The 19,342-nt window shown below is 36.4% G+C and overlaps 1 protein-coding gene across 3 annotated transcripts in view; it reads left to right on the forward strand.

The window, feature by feature from the left end:
• LOC130077463 (RNA-binding motif, single-stranded-interacting protein 1) overlaps nucleotides 1-19,342 on the forward strand; it is an 83,126-nt gene that overhangs the window by 49,384 nt on the left and 14,400 nt on the right. For all 3 annotated transcript variants that reach the window (XM_056242703.1, XM_056242704.1, XM_056242705.1), the window contains exons 4-7: nucleotides 2,702-2,793; nucleotides 11,417-11,574; nucleotides 12,992-13,071; nucleotides 15,902-16,017. In XM_056242703.1, the coding sequence (XP_056098678.1) occupies nucleotides 2,702-2,793; nucleotides 11,417-11,574; nucleotides 12,992-13,071; nucleotides 15,902-16,017 (446 nt within the window). The remainder of the gene's footprint in view (nucleotides 1-2,701; nucleotides 2,794-11,416; nucleotides 11,575-12,991; nucleotides 13,072-15,901; nucleotides 16,018-19,342) is intronic.

Here is a 19,342-nt window from a genome sequence, read left to right on the forward strand (position 1 = left end):
AGATTTCACAGCAAAAAACACGTGAATCACAAGCTAAAGATGAACGTTTTTACAATTATACTAATCAATATGACAACAAAAGAAAAGCATCAATTTGAGGACAAAAAGAAGATTGTAGTAGATTTTTCAGCAAAGTTTTGATCATTTAGATGCATCAAATATGATTCAGTAGGCTTTATAGGCTTCGTTATCTATAAGAAGATGATAAATGTGTCAATTTATGCTTTTTTGGAAGATATGACCGAGGGGTTAAAGTTGATTTAGCGAATTATTTTTTTATAATTTTTTATTTTATTTTACTTTACTTTTAAATTAAATTTAATAATTTATTATTTTATTTTAATACACTTTTTTGTTTTATTTTACTTTACTTTTTTCCCCATGAATCACTTCAAAGTGTCAGTTTCAGTGAATCAGTTTGAACCTGATTCAATGAATCATTTGCAACATCACTTAAAATTCCTCAAGAAGGCTCTCCATTTTTCATATATTAAAATGTTTAGTAGGAAAACATTGCTGTTTATTTCTCTGTGTTAGATTGATATATATAAAATGTGTTTATATTTATAAATGTATTTAACTTCTTGCATTTAGACATTTTGAATCTACTTCACTACAGTGAAAGATTTGGCTGAAATGTTCATCTGATGAAAAAAACAAACACTTTTTTATGCTATTTCAAAGCATAAAAGATGTTTAAATCCGATTAAATCAGCTTTGCTAAACACCACATTGTGTTTTCTCTTACATCTAAACAATTTGATCTGATAAGAAATGATGTTGCTGTCCGTAGCAGATGGATCATACCTGTGGCTGCGTTTAGTGAGTGTTTCTTTGTCCTGTACGTCATATATATATATTTGAGCTATTAGTCAGGATGTTCTGTGCTGGCTGTGTTTGTGGTTTGACCTGTTCGCAGATTAAATATAGCAACGAGCTGAAGCAGAGGAGTGTGAAGGGAGGAGCTGAACGTAAGGACTTATCTTGGATCGGCTTCCTCGTGTCCATTTAATTGTTCTCATTAGGGGAAGCAAACACTGATAGTGCAGCGGCTCTCTCACTCTGGGCTCTGTGATAGATCACTCACAACACACTGACTCTCAGATAAGATGCAACCGCTGATGCTTTCAGCCACGCTCTGCACACGCTCACAAGAGCTCCTGTGTCTGTTGGCGTTTTGTGCATAAAAAAAAAAAAGTCATTTCAAATCTTTTGAGACTTGCATCTTTATTGTCTGGTAAATTGCATCACTTTTCCTGTAAATTACATAATCTCTAAAAAAAATTTTAGTAGCAGAGTTGCACCTTCCCAAAACGTTTCGTGAAATTACATTTTACATGGATTACATGTGCACTTAATCGATGTATGTTTTTCTGGATGATATGACTATTAGGGATTAAAGTTGAATAGCTAATTGAGCAGGCGAAAAACATCTAATTTCATGAATAACAACGCTAACTTTCTATAAGAACCATCGATTAGAACTCGGACAGTGGTCTTGGACTTTATACTGTCACCTTTTTATTATTTTGTTTTATTTTATTTACTTTTACTTTACTTTACTTTATTTTACTTTACTTTACTTGAATCACCACAGAGAATAATAGAAATGACAGAAAAAGCAAAACAGCAATTCATTTTTGGAGGTTAAATTGTATTATTTTTTATTAATTAATAATATAATTTTTTTAACAGTTTTACACTATAGATTCACCCTAGTACGCCTTACTTTCACTTCACTTTACTTTACTTTACTTTACTTGAATCACCACAGAGAATATTTTTTATTAATTAATCAATAATATAAATTTTTTTAACAGTTTTACGCTATAGATTCACCTTAGTACGCCTTACTTTTACTTTTACTTTACTTTACTTTACTTTACTTGAATCACCACAGAGAATAATAGAAATGACAGAAAAAGCAAAACGGCAATTCATTTTTGGAGGTTAAATTGTATTATTTTTTATTAATGAATTAATCATTAATAATTTTTGCAGATTTAAATTTTATTTTTATTTAAAAACTTTACTTTACTTTACTGGAATCACCACAGAAAATAATAGAAATGACAGAAAAAAGCAAAACAGAAAGTCATTTTTGGAGGTTAAATTGTATTATTTTTTAATAATTAATCAATCATTCATAATTTTTGCAGATTTTTTTTTTACATTAAAAAAAAAAATAGAAATGACAGAAAAAAGCAAAACAGCAATTCATTTTTGGAGGTTAAATTGTATTATTTTTTATTTATTAATTAATCATTAATAATTTTTGCAGATTTTAATTTTTTTTTTATTTAAAAACTTTACTTTACTTTACTTTACTTTACTTGAATCACCACAGAGAATAATAGAAATGACAGAAAAAAGCAAAACAGCAATTTATTTTTGGAGGTTAAATTGTATAATTTTTTATTAATTAATCAATCATTAATATTTTTTGCAGATTTTTTTTTTATTATTTAAAAAAAATAGAAATGACAGAAAAAAGCAAAACAGCAATTCATTTTAGGAGGTTAAATTGTATTTTTTTATTTTTTTTTTATTAATTAATCAATCAATAATAATTTTTGCAGATTTGTTTTTACATTTTTTACGCTATAGATTCACCCTAGTACGCCTTGTTTTCCAGGTTGAAAGTGTGTGCTGTCTCTTTAAAGGCGTATCTAAGAGCATGTTGTGGTTGTGTGTCTCTCAGGGTATGGCTTTGTGGACTTTGACAGCCCTGCTGCTGCTCAGAAAGCCGTCAGCGCTCTGAAGACCAGCGGCGTCCAGGCTCAGATGGCAAAGGTAAGAGCGCACCTGAGCACACCTGTTCTTCCTGTCACCTGCAGCTCCTTCTGACACGCTTCACTGAACCCGTGTGACGTCAGAGGCAGACGGGCGTGTGTGTGTGTGTGTGTGAGTGCATCAACTCGAGGATTAGGACACACCCTCACAGGTGCAGCATCTACCACACCCGCTGAATGTTTCAAACACAGTCCTGTCAGGAACATGTCAATTTGTATTGCCAAAAAAAAAAAGCTGTTAATGTATACATCCTTAAGATTTCTTGCATTTTCGTTACAATTAAACACGTTTTATACCAAATTCTTTTTATTGTAATGCAAAAAATGAATGATTTTGGAGTCGGCAGTGTTGCATTGCAATTGTGTGGTTTACATTCCTGCGGAGCCGTCATGGTGACGTCTCGTCTGAAGCTTTGACGATCCGGCCCTATAAAAGCCTCAGTCAGGGTGTGTCTCATTACACTCATAGTTCCCCATCACGTGACTCAAGGACTCTCAAATCTAGCGAGCTTGCCTATATTTTAAAGGAGTAGTTCACTTTTAAAAAAACTTTTGCTGATAATTTACTCACCCCCATGTCATCCAAGATGTCCATGTCTTTCTTTCTACAGTCGAAAAGAAATTAAGGTTTTGGATGAAAACATTCCAGGATTTTTCTCAATATAATGCACTTTGCTGGGCAGCACCAAACGGTTCAAGGTCCAAAAGACAGTTTCAGTGCAAACTGCAAACTGTTCAAAGGGCTTTAAACGATTCCAGACGATGAATAAGGGTCTTATCAAGCGAAACGATCGCTCATTTAAAAAATAAATAACAAAGTTTAAGTTTTATAAGCTCAAATGCTCGCCTTGCTTTGTTCTGTGTGACTCTCCTGTTCGAACTCGTTCATCAAAATGAACGAATCTTTTTTCGAGTCATCGAAATGAACGAATTGACTCGGAAAAAGATTCGCATTGTTTTTGTAAAGACGACTTATATTGACTCTGACTTGTTGTTCTTGGTCTTTTGTGATGATTCACTAACAAGGTAATTAGAGCATCAGAATTTGCATGCATATTTATTTAAAGGGCAAGTGTGTAATTAAAACTGAGTTGCACAACTGGGTGGGATATGGTTATGTTGAAGTATATGAGTGTTGACAGTGTTGTTTGTGCTGAAAATATCATTTCAAGAGCACGGTTATCTGTGTTTAATTATGGCTTTTTCCTAAAGGAGTAAAAAAAAAAACCTGATGACGTACAAAATGAACCTGCACAGTACATTATAAATGGAGTTGCTTGGACGGACTTTTTTCATGCTCTCACTCTGGCACAGACATCTTGGCGTGTTGTCCTTGGATGTTTCGTCCTTTCACCTTGTTTATGATATAAACAGATGGTTAGACATCAATATCTCAGACGGGAAGCCCCTGGAGTAACCTAGTGACATGGCACTGTGTCTGAAACTTTCACTCCGGCTTTATTTGCAAAACTAGCTTACTATTTTTATGTACTTTTTGCTGCCTACATTGTTTTAAAAATATGTACGACAAATCTCTCAAAAACGTCTTATACTGCATTGTTGTCACATAACTTCATCCTTCTTGCTGTTATTGTATCAGAAATGTTATTTTAGATCCAGTTTTGTCTGGATCTAACATTAATGATCATTGCTTTTGCATTGCATATCGTCGCTGTCGGGCGAATCCTTGTGTGTCCAAAACTGAAACACTTCAGCAAATGATTTTTTTTAAATAATTTTTAAATAATTAGTCGTCAAAGTTGATATTGTGCCTTTATATATGGCCAGACACTTGCATGTTTTGTTATATTATTAACATTTGACCAAAGTCAAGCTCAAATGGGAGTTTTTTTTAGGTTTTTGATCAGCGAATTTCTGATATACGTGTTTTGTCCGTCATTAGAACGACCACATCTGAGGCGGTAAGTGCATCGCAGTACGTTTTCATCAACTTACAGGTTATAAAGTTTATTGTATCTATAACTTATGTCGGTGCTCAGTTTTTTTTTTCTGTCATTTGACCAAAATCTCATGTTGTAAAAGACAGATGCTAGACTAAGACACTCTTCTCCGCTCCTCAAATACATATATATAGTGTTTCTTCCAGTTTTTTATTTACTTTTCATTGGTAAAATATTTGCAAAACCAGATGTACAGGGTGACCAATAGTTATGATTTATGGGAAGAAAAAAAATACTGCACATAGTGATTTCTGTTGTATACTTCACATTTAGGTCATCTGGGTATTCTATGCATATAGAAACTTCGGTAACGCTTCCTTTTACAGTCCTGTTACACTCTAAAAAATGCTGGGTTGTTTCAACCCAAATTTGGGTCAAATATGGACAAACCCAAATGTTGGGTTAAAAATGTAATTAAAAAATGTACAGTTGAAAGTGAAAGTTGAAGTTGAGTTAAAATTTTAAATTACATTTTTAACCCAACATTTGGGTTTGTCCATATTTGACCCAAATTTGGGTTAAAACAACCCAGCATTGTTTAGAGTGTACCCATGTACTTACTATGTACTTATTATAGTAATTACAATTACTGGGTAATAACTAGGCACTAACCCTTAAACCTACCCCTAACCCATGTACTTACCTTATATTAGCCAGTACTTTCTAGGTAAGTACACTGTAAGTACTGTACTGTAAAAGGAAACTTCACATACTGTGCATGGTATACACACACTATAAAGTGCAGGAATAGTAAGAGTAATATATTCTGAACATAGTCTTCTTACACCCTCACATATGCCATGCATTCCTGTTCACACATATACACTGAGTTTTTCTCTCTCACGTTCTCTTGTACCATCTGCGTCTGACACACACTCATACGCATATTGTGTGCTTTTTCTCTGTCGAAGTCACATGGTTCATGTTGAGTAAATTGCTAGCAGGTGAAACACATGCAAGCCCACACACACTGATACCAATGTTTCCTGCATTGCTTCATACTACTCTAGTATGATATTTCAGACTTATTTATTTAAATATTCATTGTTTTAGAATCTTGATGTGTTTTTTTTTGTGCTGGAAATTGGTATTTGGTGTCTAATGTCAGCTGATCAGCTAATAGGGATGTGTGTGAGATTGATGTAGTGTCTTTCCTCAGTATCTCTGTATACTGATATCAGCGTAAAGCTCTTAATGCCTGACCTGAGAGATGTAACTCAGCATTGCGTGCGTGCAGTGGCTTGAGCTGATCTGATGTCTGAACAGCCTCGCTCTGTCCGGTAATCTGAGGCCAGCTGCACCAGCCCGGCGTTACTTAGCCTACAGGTGTATGTAGATTTTCAACACATTTTTTTAATAATAGTCATGAAAATGTCATGAAAACCCTGAAAAAAAACCACTAATGGAAAAAGGGGAATGATGCACACTTGATGATGCTTTTACTTAACTGTTTGCAACCAACCCAACTTACTTTTTAATGTAACATGAATGTAAGATTTATGAAGAAACTCATATGTACAAAATGCATATATATTTTCTATTTCTATATTCAAATATTATGCATTTAATACAATAATTATTTAAATACATATAAATACATAATTCTCACTAGGTCCTTAAACCATAAATCAATACTTCATATTGATTTAAAATACATGTTAAATAAATGCATGCACAGTAGAGCTATTGCAAACAGAATACATGGATATTTAAAGTATACATGGATATTTAATATTAATATTTTCTCTCCAATTTTAGTGTGTTACTTTTTTTTGGCTTGAATTAAAATGATTGAGTTTCTTTAAAAAGTCTAATATTAATTCAATTATACACAAAAAATGCGAAATAAAGATATGAAATAATTAAATTTTTAAAAAGCAGTTTTGATTTCTGGCCAGAATGTTCATTTTGGTGCATCCCTAACACACACACACACACAGACACACACACACACATTTATATATATATATATATATATATATATATATGGTCAGCAAGGTTTTTTTAAAATCTTAGGCTCAACAGGCAGTTGATAGTAATATTATTACTATTTAAAATAATATATTTTATTATTTATTCCCTGTGATGTCAAAGCTGAATCATTTTAATGTGCTGTTTTGCTGCTCAAAAACATTTATTATTATTATCAATGTTGAAAACAGTTGTGCTGCTTCACATTTTTGTTGAAACCTTGATACTTTTTTTTCAGGATTCTTTGATAACTAAAAAGTTCAAAAGAACAGCATTTATTTGAAATATATATATTTTTTCTGTAGTCTCACTTTAGATCAATATGATCTTACATCGAAAGCATTTTTTTTTCATATCATTCTACATATTTCAGTAAATTTTAGTCATGCTATTTTGCTTCCAGCACCTTTTAAATAAGAGCTTCCGTATGTCTGGTGTAGCCCGACCCTGATGACCAGGGTTAGCACCGGTATGTGGCTCTGGTATTAGATTTCAGGTCAGGATACGTCTGTTTAAAAACCACACCAGTGTTTTAGTTCTCCCCTGGAGCAAGCCAAGCACATTGTGAATTTATTTGCCATTCAAAAACGGGCCCATAAAACACCCTGGCTGTTATAACTGCAGTGTTCGACCTTCTGTGTTTAGTTATGGACATTGTCATTTGTAATAGCTACATCTTTTTAAAAAATAAATAAACATAGTTTTTGATGGCTCTTAAGGATCTCCAGCACTCGTTTGCTCTTCCATCCGTTATACCCGTGATGGAGCGTCGTTCTCTGGGCACGACAGCTCAGCGCCGGCCCTCTGCCATTGTTTCCTAATGCCGCTATGCTGATTTTTTTTCTGTCAACGTATTACTTTAGTAATCCAATCCCGCCTCTCCCTTGTCTTCTCTTTGTTCTGCTCATTTTTCCTCCATCTCTTAGGGGTGGAGATTGAACGCAGTAGGATGTTAATGAATATTAATGTAGCGGCCCTTTTGTCCCTGGGGAGAGTCTTTCTCTCTCTCTGCCTGTTTCTCTTTTGGTTTCTGCTGATGGAAGGGAAACTACGGCAGAAAATCAGTCGACGTTTCGCCGCTTGGATGGGGGGTGGCCGAGAGCCGCATGCAAATGAACCGCTCATCAATATTAATGCTCACCCTTTATTAGCTAGAGAGTGTGGAGAGGGAGACATGTTTTCACTTTAGCCTCTTTTATGAATTTAATTCACCTGTGCTATGTATTTAGATATTGTCTTAATTAACAGTTTTACCAAAACTTAATGAGCTGCCTACCTAGTCAGCATGTTAAAGGGTTAGTTCACCCAAAAATGAAAATTATGTCATTAATGACTCACCCTCATGTCGTCCCAAGCCCGTAAGACCTTCGGGACACAGTTTAAGATATTTTAGATTTAGTCCGAGAGCTTTCTGTCCCTCCATTGAAAATGTGTGTACGGTATACTGTCCTTGTCCAGAAAGGAAATAAAGACATCATCAGAGTAGTCCATGTGACATCAGTGGGTTAGTCCATGTGACATCAGTGGGTTAGTCCATGTGACATCAGTGGGTTAGTTACAATGTTTTGAAGCATCGAAAATACATTTTGGTCCAAAAATAACTAAAACTAGGACTTTATTCAGCATTGTATTGTCTTCCGGTTCTGTTGTGGATCTGCGTTCAGTGCCGCTGCTGACGTGTGTCTGGTGTGTGTGTGTGTGTGTGTTCCGGTTCTGTTGTGGATCCGCGTTCAGTGCCGCCGCTGACGTAAGACGCTGCTGACGTGTGTCTGGTGTGTGTGTGTGTGTGTGTGTCTGGTGCGCCCGAGCTTTGTTTACAGTCTTGAGGGAGACGCACGCTGGAAACAAAACAATCTTCGCAAACAAGTCTAAGGATTTCCACACAGAGGAAGACTTGCTTTTTTTTGCCCAGCCATATTTATTTGAACCCGAAAACACGGACGCACCAGAGACACGTCAGCAGCGGCACTGAACGCGGATCCACAACAGAACCGGAATACACACACACACACACACCAGACACACGTCAGCAGCGTCTTACGTCAGCAGCGGCACTGAACGCGGATCCACAACAGAACTGGAAGGTTATATAATTATAATAACTATAAAAGTATTTAATAACTTTTCTGGGCCGGCAAGTTTCAATCCCTTAGAAGCCTATGGAGGAGTGATCCAGCTCTCAGATTTAATCAAAAAATATCTTAATTTGTGTTCTGAAGATGAACGAAAGTCTTACGGGGTTGAACAACATGAGGGCGAGTAATTACTGACAGAGTTTTTATTTTTGGGTGAACTATCCCTTTAAGAAGACATCTAGGCAGCTCACTAGGTTGATTATTGAATGCCAAGTGTGGATGGTCAGTGATTTCTGTTGTCAGATCTCCAGGTGTTCGTCCGCTATCTGATAAAGTGTGTATATACTGTGACGGAGCTCTGGCAGTGTGTGAATTGAAATAAATGATAAGATCTGAGGGCCTCAAGTGTTTTTACAGGTGTGTAACTCAGGTGTGACTATTAGCACCCTGTTAAACTAAAACCTTAAAGGGATAGTTCACCCTAAAATGAAAATGAAGTCATCATTTACTCACCCTGGTGTTCTATGCAATATATGTATATATTAGGGCTGTCAAATGATTAATCACGATTAATCACATCCAAAATAAAAGTTTTTTTTACATAATATATGTGGGTGCACTGTGTATAATTATATTGTATATATATAAATACACACACATGCATGTATATTTAAGAAAAAAATATTATTTATATATAAAATATTTATATTTATATATAATATAAATAATATATAAATCTATATACAGTATATACATGAAAATATTTCTTAAATATATACAACCATGTGTGTATTTATATTTATAAAATAATTATACACAGTGCACCCACATATATTATGTAAAAAAAACTTTTATTTTGGATGTGATTAATCACGATTAATCATTTGACAGCCCTAGTGTATATATATATATATATATATATGTATCGTGCCTATAGTCATGTGTGAGCCTTCGGGTTACAGTGTTGCAGTGGTTCAGCTCATATAATAGGAGATATGCGTTCCACCGAGGACATAATTTCTCCTCTGAAATTCATGTAACATCTGGTGTTCCTCAGGGCTCAGTTCTCGGCCCTGTATTATTTTCTCTTTATATGCTTCCTTTGGGATCTATTTCAAACAGGTATGGAGTGTCCTTTCACCTTTTTGCGGACGACACCCAAATGTATCTGCCTTTAAAGCGTGAGAATAAGCATGCCTTGCCTTAAAGCCTATTTTAGACTGTTTGGGTGAGTTATTACTTACGAGTAATTTTTTCAGTCTAAATGAGAGTAAGTCTGAAATTGTGCTTTTTGACTCGAATGAGCACAGTGTTCATGACTTTGATATTGATTCCCCGGGCTGTTAACGTACACTACCACATGTGTTAGGAATCAGCAAAAACAGCCTTAAATTTGTTAAGCAGATAAGTGCTGTGGTTACATTTTGTTTTTATGATCTTCGTATTTTAACTAAGGTTAAGCCATTCTTGTCTTTTAAAGGAGTTTGAAACGGTTATGCATGCCTTTGTAACATCTTGGTTGGATTATTGCATTGCATCTCACTGTACGTCGGTGTTCCCTAGTCATCCATCTCACGTTTACAATTAGTTACAATTAGGCCCAACTTCTCAAGGGGAACCGTAAGTGTGAGCATATTACACCGATCTTGATTTCCCTTCATTGGCTTCCAGTTGAATATAGAATTGATTTTAAAATTGTATTATTTGTATTTAATTTAAATCAGGCACCACAATACCTCTCTGACTTATTGCACCCGTACACACAGTCGAGATCACTTAGATCAGGTGATTCTGAATGACTTTATGTTCCCAGGAGTAAACTCAAAAATAGAGCTTTTTCAGTTGTTGGACCTAAATTATGGATCAGTCTCCCGGCTTACATTAGAACTGCCCCAAATGTATCAATTTTTAAATCTTCTCTTAAAACTTTTTTTTTTTTTTTTGCCGTTTAATTTTCCTTTATTCCCTGCTTCTATGAGTTTATCTTACCCATTTTTATAGCTGGTGATTATTGTTTTACTGTCTGTATTTGATCATTGCTGTGTTCTTTTTTGAATATTAATAATATTTACACAGTGTGTGTGCGTGCGTGCGTGCGTGCGTGCGTGCGTGCGTGCGTGCGTGCGTGTGTGTGTGTGTGTGTGTGTGTGTGTGTGAAAAACTCCATATTAGCTGAATGTTGAATATTCACCTTTAAGAGTAAATCCAGATATCTGACAGCTGCTGTAATGTTTGCAGAGACATTAAACTAATCACAAGTTTGGCCTAGAATTGAACATTATTACGTACACTTTTGAGAGAAGTGTGTGTATATATATATATATATACTTTTTTTTTTTTTGCATGCCATATGACCAGTACCCGACATCAGACAACCAATAAATTATGAATTATTTACTGCCATTGTGTGAATAATGAATAATATGTCTGTTTATGAGTATTTTAAAATATAATTTAATTACAAGTACTTCAATTTTTTGGATTAATCTGATTATGTAATCCAAATTACATATAAGTTACTACCCACCACGGATGATCAGTGACCAGATAACCAATAAAATGTCAAAAGTTTCACAGTTTTTGTCTCTTTTTTTTCTCTCTGTCACACTCCCAACAGCAACAAGAGCAGGACCCCACTAACCTGTACATCTCTAACCTGCCGCTGACCATGGATGAGCAGGAGTTAGAGGCCATGCTGAAGTCTTTCGGACAGGTCGTCTCCACACGCATCCTACGGGACAGCAACGGGGCCAGCCGAGGGGTCGGATTTGCCAGGTGAGGGTCTCATATCTGAACCCAAATCACCCCGTTGTCACGCTATCATTCTTTGTGAATTCCCCAATCATGGTTCAAGACTGTAGCGTCGATCAGGGCATGGGATTCAGACGTCCTGGAAAGCCCCTGGCTTTCTGCCCACCACAACACAAACACTTCAGACCCTCCCATGATTCTTAGTGCCAGTCAGTTGCTTTCAAATATATCTGTGTATCTGACATATCAGCAAGGCAAAGCCAGGAAACTGAACTCTCTGAACTCCGCTTGGTAAATTCATGATACAGTGCAAGTAAAAACTTGTAAAAAAAGTGTTATTCACTTGAGTTTAAAAATAAATCTGAACTGGTTGATTTAATCAGAGAAGCAAGTTTTAAAATAACAACGATATAAATAATGACAATGGTTTCTAATGATAACACAAAACTTGTGTCATGTTGGTTTTCATAGCTCCACATATCCAAATGTTTATGAAAATCTCAATTTCTACCCCCTTTTGATGATATTCAGTACAATCTCTATATTTGTTTTGAAATTGATGTGTATTTTTTTTTGTAGTTAAAATAATCTAGGCATTCAGAAAGAATGATATTTAACCATTTTAATTTATATGCTCAAATATAACAAAATATAAAAATAAACAGCAATATTTAGGTACATATATTTTTAACTGCATTTTTTTAAATGCTTTTTATACATAACAATGACGTGCAGAGAGTTATTTTAGTATCATTGAGAAATACTATTATAGTTTTTATTAATATTTTAATTAATATTTTTAGTTAAAGTTTTTGTCATTTTGTTGTGTGTTTTCGGGTGTTTTTAAAAAATATGTCTATATAGTTTTTATGAATTTTTTTATTAAAGTTTTAGTTATTTTAGCACATCGAGTTAAACTAAATTAAAATGAGAAATATTGCCTTGGAAGCTAGCTGAAATAAAATAAGTTTTTGACATTTTATTTTATTTCAGTTAACGTTTATTTTATTTTAAGTAACAATTTTTTTTATATATATATATATTTAGTTTAAGTTTTAGTCACCATAACAACTTGTTCTTTGAACATTTTTGAGTGATGGCACGCATGAATCATTGAATCATTTAAATTGATTCACTAAAATAATCAGTTTGAAGTGATTCACTGAAATGAATCGGTCTTACCAAATCTAAACCTAAATGAAGTTTAAATGAGAGATGTTGTTAAAACCTCTTTGTCTGAACAAGAAAAGGAAGGATTGTGAAACTAGTCTAATGTCCAGCCGTGTTTTAAAAGTAGTGTGATATTAAAAATGTAGCTTTATTCGCTATGCTTCATATGACTTTAACATGTTTCTCAACATTGACAGATTGATGCAGATGATGAGAATGATGTTTGATACTCAAATGTGCAAACCTATAAACCGATAATATGTTTCTCTAGGATGGAGTCAACAGAGAAATGTGAAGCTGTCATCTCTCACTTCAATGGAAAATTTCTGAAAACACCAGCTGGAGTTATGGGTAAGTGTGTGTCTGTGCGTACGTCATGTTTACTTTAATGGTATAGTTCACGAAAAAATTAAATTACTATCATTGTTTGCTCACCCTTATACTGTTTCTTCCACAAAAGCCTATTTTTTCCCCACATAATACGAGTAAATGATGACAGATTATCATTTTTGGGTGAACTCCTCCTGTAATGTGTGTTTTATCTCTATTTGTTTGTGCATAAAAGCACAGCGCGGCTCTGTTCGAGCACATTCATTCATTCTCTGGTAATGATTCTCCTGGGATGGGGTCTAAATGGAAACAGGCTTTCGGGCATGTGGCGCAACCATTCAGCCATACCAAACGGCTTTCGCACGAATGTAGATTCAGACTTGCTGCACGAAACACTGAAAATCTACAAAGCTGGGTGGAGCTAATGTTCATAATGCTGCAGTGAGAGCTTATATGATTCGTGGAGGTTCGTTTGGGGCTCAAGTGAAAGCAATGTGTGCTAATTTTCTTTGAGTGGAATCTCGGCCTTGCGTGGCCTCTCTAAGCATTTTAATTGGATTATTAGACTGAAATAGTCTCCACTGACCATGTCAGAAAGGAAGGAAGGGGATTATACGAAGACAGCTTCCACATTAGATCCCTGTTCTCCGAGCATTGTGGGAAAGTCATTGTGGATGGAGCCAGGAAGCCTCAGAGGCTTTAAGACGGAAATCGGCGGTGTGTAACTGGTAGAGATTTTGCTGTGCCATTTATGCATTAGAGATTTTGCTATGCACTTTATGCATTACATCTGCAACTATGAATCATAGATGCTGAAAATGTATATAGTGGGTTATGTCAAGGCGAGGATGTTGTTTATTAGGCACAAAGTTTGGTTTTTCAAATCCCATTTTTACTTCCATAATCATGAAACATGATATTCAAGAAGGAAAAATACTTGATTGTATGTCCGGATTTAAGGATGCACAAATAGTGAAATTCTGTCTGATCTGATGCAGTAATTATTTTCTTTCTATGGCTGGTCAACATTTGTAAGCCACTGAAAAATGTAAATATATGAATAAATGTAAATATAAGTTAATGTAAAACGTAACCTTGATTTGTTTAAAAAATGACTAACTAAAGCGTTTTTCCTTTAAGGGTGCATGTGATGTTTTAATCAAATAACATGAAATGCATTTTTAAAGGGAAAGCACTCTTTAAAATGGTTTTATCTTTTTCCATAAACTACTGTTATACATTTAAAGGTGCTATATGTAACTTTTCTTCTAAAATGAATCCTTTTTTTATTGCCTGTGTGTGAAGGGGTTGTAATCACACATTACAATGATCCACTTGTCTGGTTCTGCTATTACCTCTGAAGGCCAGTATTCCTATTTCTATGTGAAGTCTCCGGGTCGGATTTTCTGCGAAATCCATCGGATGTGACGTGCACGCGCGCTCCCGAGCCTCTCTCCTTTTATATACAGTCTATGCGACGGCACTGCAGCGAACGACATGGAGTCTGATAACACCAAACACTCCTGCCTCCAGCACAACACACACTCCAACACAAACTCCACATTAATATAAAAAACAAAACAAAACAAAAATGTATCTGCTGAAGCTCGTCAGGCCAAACGTGAATCGGATCGACTCAGGACGAAAACACGGATCAACATCGGCAAAGCGTTTGAATTATGGAGAGACCTCGGCTATTTTTATTGTGATAAATTACAAGTTTCAGATATGCTGAAATAAATAATGGTAAACTGTAATGAAATAGCAAGGTAAACTACAACATACATGAGACATGAAATGAATACAAAAGACTGTTCCAGGATAACAAAAAGTAGGTGCTTTAGGATGTAACTTTTATTTTATGTAGATCTACTGTCTTAACGTCACTCATCCCACTACTATCATATTGTTTATAATACACATTTCCAGACACGTTCAGTGCAGTAATGTTACTTCCTACTGTCTTACTGTTACACTGACATTGTTCAGTCTAGTTCACTAGCCGTTTTCGTTATCATATTATACATTCACCTATGTTGACATTGCTGATTGTGAAAGATACACGAATAGTTAGTGAAATGCCTTATTATGCTAACACCACATGTCGGCTAAATGCAGTCAATGTAACGTTAGCATGGTACGAGCATGGAGCATTAGTTCAACGTCAAGCTGATAAAAGTAGCCTATTATTGTAACGTTGCAGTGGGAGTTTACATGAGTTTCCAGCATGTTGTGTGATGCTTTCTCCGGTGTGTTGAAAGTCTCAGTGTGGCCGGTACCATGAGTGCTCGCTCTTGTGTTCGAGCACGAGCACTCTAGTAAAAATTGGTTGCAATCTGAAACATCACCGATAGAGGCCGCTAAAAAATACATATAGCACCTTTAAATGTATGCATTTCGCAGACGTTTTTATCCAAAGCAACTTGCATTGCATTCAAGGTATGCATTTTTATCAGTTTATGCATTCCCCGGCAATCTATCATTTCCATAATCTAAGTTATCGCTTTAATTTAAGCGCTAGATGATGAATCAAAAGGTTGAAACTAATTTAATCTACAAAAATATGTATGTGTAACAAATTAGCTCTATGGAATATTAATAATCAATAATAACTTGTTAAGATTAATTATGAATATTTGGGTCAGTTAATTATGATATCTTGTCCTGCTGTATTTTCACTCCCTGTTTAATGTACTTAACGTAAAGCTGTCCTACTGTGCTATAACAAAATGTGTAACGCTCGAGCCATGTCTGCTGTCACACTATGATGGTTTTGGTCGTGTTCGGAGTGTTATGAGTGAGCAGTGAGCTTCACGCTGAGAGTTCATGCACCTCCTCCTTGTCTCCGCAGCGCCGTCAGAACCCTTGCTGTGCAAGTTTGCGGACGGAGGCCAGAAGAAGCGTCAGAGTCAAAATAAATATGTGCAGAACGGACGAGGCTGGGCCAGAGACGGGGACAGCAGACTCGTGAGTACTGCTCTTCTGCTCTCGCTGTCCGGTCGCTTTTACAGCCGTGGATCACCTGCCACCGCTTGTTAGCAAACACACGGACAGCAGAGAGGTTACACAACGCTGCTCATGTGGGTGTGTGTGTGTTTACACAAGCTACTCTAATACAGTCATACATTACGTGAGCCACACAAGTGATACTGAGAGTGTGTGTGTCTCTCTGTGTGTGTGTGTGTGTCTCTGTGTGTGTGTGTGTGTGTGTGTGTGTCTCTGTCTGTGTGTGTGTGTGTGTGTGTGTGTGTGTGTGTGTGTGTGTGTGTGTGCGTGTCTGTGTGTGTGTGTGTGTGTGTGTGTGTGTGTATCTGTCTCTCTGTGTGTCTCAGTGTTTGCGTGTCTGTGTGTGTGTGTCTGTGTGTGTTTCCGTGTGTGTCTGTGTGTGTGTGTGTGTGTGTGTGTGTGTGTGTGTGTGTGTGTGTGTGTGTGTGTGTGTGTGTGTGTGTGTATCTGTCTCTCTGTGTGTCTCTGTGTTTGTTTGTGTGTGTGTGTCTCTGTGTGTCTCTGTCTCTGTGTGTGTGTCTCTGTGTGTGTGTGTGTGTGTGTATATCTGACTCTGTGTCTGTGTGTGTATCTGTCTGTCTCTCTGTTTGTGTGTGTGTGTGTGTGTGTGCGTGTGTGTGCGTGTGTGTATCTGTCTCTCTCTCTCTCTCTGTGTGTGTGTGTGTGTGTGTGTGTGTGTGTGTGTGTGTGTAAACAGTTGAGTCACTTGATAGGGACAGGGAGCTGCCTTGTAATACATCATCCTAACTGAAATCTACCCTCATAAGTGACCTAACCCTAACCCACAGTGTATGTGGATATTGGTTAAAAGTACATTTTATACAAATTGTTTTTAAAAAAAATTATTATATTATAAATACACTTCAGGATTTTATTAATCATATTTAGGTTATTTTTTTTTTTTTGATTTTTTTTTTTTTGATCAGTACTCTTTGGGATTAAATTAATCATATGTATAATCAAAATCTTTCTTTGTATTTATCAATATTTTACAATATTCCTCATCCAAACAGATTTTTTTTCTCCACTGTTTATGTTATTTTATCATTTTTTTATGTCTTGTTTTATTTTGATCAGTTATCTTCAGGATTTAATTAATCGTATTTGTAATCAACATTTATTTTTCTTTATATGCTATTATAAAGAAATTTTATTTTGTCGCAATGCATTCTTTGATTTGAATTCATCATTATTTTACAACATTGTTCATCTAAATAGAATTAACTAGTCTATTTATAAAAACTCTTTCGTTCGTTTGTTTCTTCACACTAGTTTTAGTATAATAATCTATTTTATTTTATGTATTTCATTTCATTTAGTATTTTATGTATTTCAAAAAAGGGGACCTCTCTTCCCCTTTTTTTATTATTATAATTTTTTTAACAGATCTCTTCAGGATTTAACTAATTGTATTCATATAATCAGCATTTCTTTTGCTTTATAATCCATCTTACCGTAATTTTGTCACAGTGCATTCTGGGATTGCCTTATCTGAAATATTTGGTCAAACGAAGCGCCTTTGCAGACTTCTAACACATATGATGCCTTAAAATGCTGTCTGTGTAGTCAGCTCACTCGGTCACGGAGCAGAGCGAGACACGTTCCTGCAGTCAGTGTTCACTGTGACATCACATCACAAATGTCCTTAATAGGCTTTATGCACAGCTTCACTACTTCCTGAACTTCAGCCAGCCCTTTGTTTCCTGTCTGTCATTATTGGACAAACTGATTAATCCAGGTGTGCCTGATTATTGTTACTGAGGCCAGGCACACCTGAATTAATCAGTTTGTCCAATAATGACAGACAGGAAACAAAGGGCTGGCTGAAGTTCAGGAAGTAGTGAAGCTGTGCATAAAGCCAATTGAGTTGATGCTGTGGTTTCTCTTATAAAAATGACTTTGAACATTTTCATTTTTTTCTGCTTATCATGTGCAAGCCACGCACAGAGAAGGTCGTGGACAGCATGTAATTACAGCAGAATGGGTTTGCTGTCACGCCAGATAATTTTATTAAACCAATTTTATGGGTTTACATTTACATTTAATCATTTAGCAGGCGCTTTGTCCAAAGCGACTTACAAATAAGGAGAACAATAGAAGCAGTTGAACCAGTTCTATATATATATATAAATATATAGAATTTTGGGTGTAATCACACACACACACACACACACACACACACTCAACTAACCTCTGACCTCTCGCAGCGCACACACACACACACACACAACTAACCTCTGACCTCTTACACCAGACACACACACTCAACTAACCTCTGACCTCTCACAGCGCACACACACACAGACACACTCAAATAACCTCTGACCTCTCACACCACACACACACACACACACACAGACACACTCAAATAACCTCTGACCTCTCACACCACACACACACACACACACACACACAGACACACTCAAATAACCTCTGACCTCTCACACCACACACACACTCAAATAACCTCTGACCTCTCACACCACACACACACTCAAATAACCTCTGACCTCTTACACCACACACACACACACACACACACACACACTCAACTAACCTCTGACCTCTCACACAACACACACACACTCAACTAACCTCTGACCTCTCACAGCACGCACACACACACACACACACACACACTCAACTAACCTCTGACCTCTCACACCACACACACACACACACACACACACACACACACACTCAACTAACCTCTGACCTCTCACACCACACACACACTCAAATAACCTCTGACCTCTCACACCACACACACACACACACACACACACACACACACACACTCAACTAACCTCTGACCTCTCACACCACACACACACACACACACTCAACTAACCTCTGACCTCTCACACCACACACACACACTCAACTAACCTCTGACCTCTCACAGCACACACACACACACACACACACTCAACTAACCTCTGACCTCTCACACCACACACACACACAGACACACTCAACTAACCTCTGACCTCTCACACCACACACACACTCAAATAACCTCTGACCTCTCACACCACACACACACACACACACACACACACACACACTCAACTAACCTCTGACCTCTCACACCACACACACACACACACACACTCAACTAACCTCTGACCTCTCACACCACACACACACACACACACACTCAACTAACCTCTGACCTCTCACACCACACACACACACACACACACACACTCAACTAACCTCTGACCTCTCACAGCACACACACACACACACACACACACACACACACTCAACTAACCTCTGACCT

Source organism: Rhinichthys klamathensis, unplaced genomic scaffold (assembly GCF_029890125.1).
Source record: "Rhinichthys klamathensis goyatoka isolate OS25496 unplaced genomic scaffold, OSU_Roscu_1.1 h1tg000746l_1, whole genome shotgun sequence".
NCBI classification, from domain to species: Eukaryota; Metazoa; Chordata; class Actinopteri; order Cypriniformes; family Leuciscidae; genus Rhinichthys; species Rhinichthys klamathensis.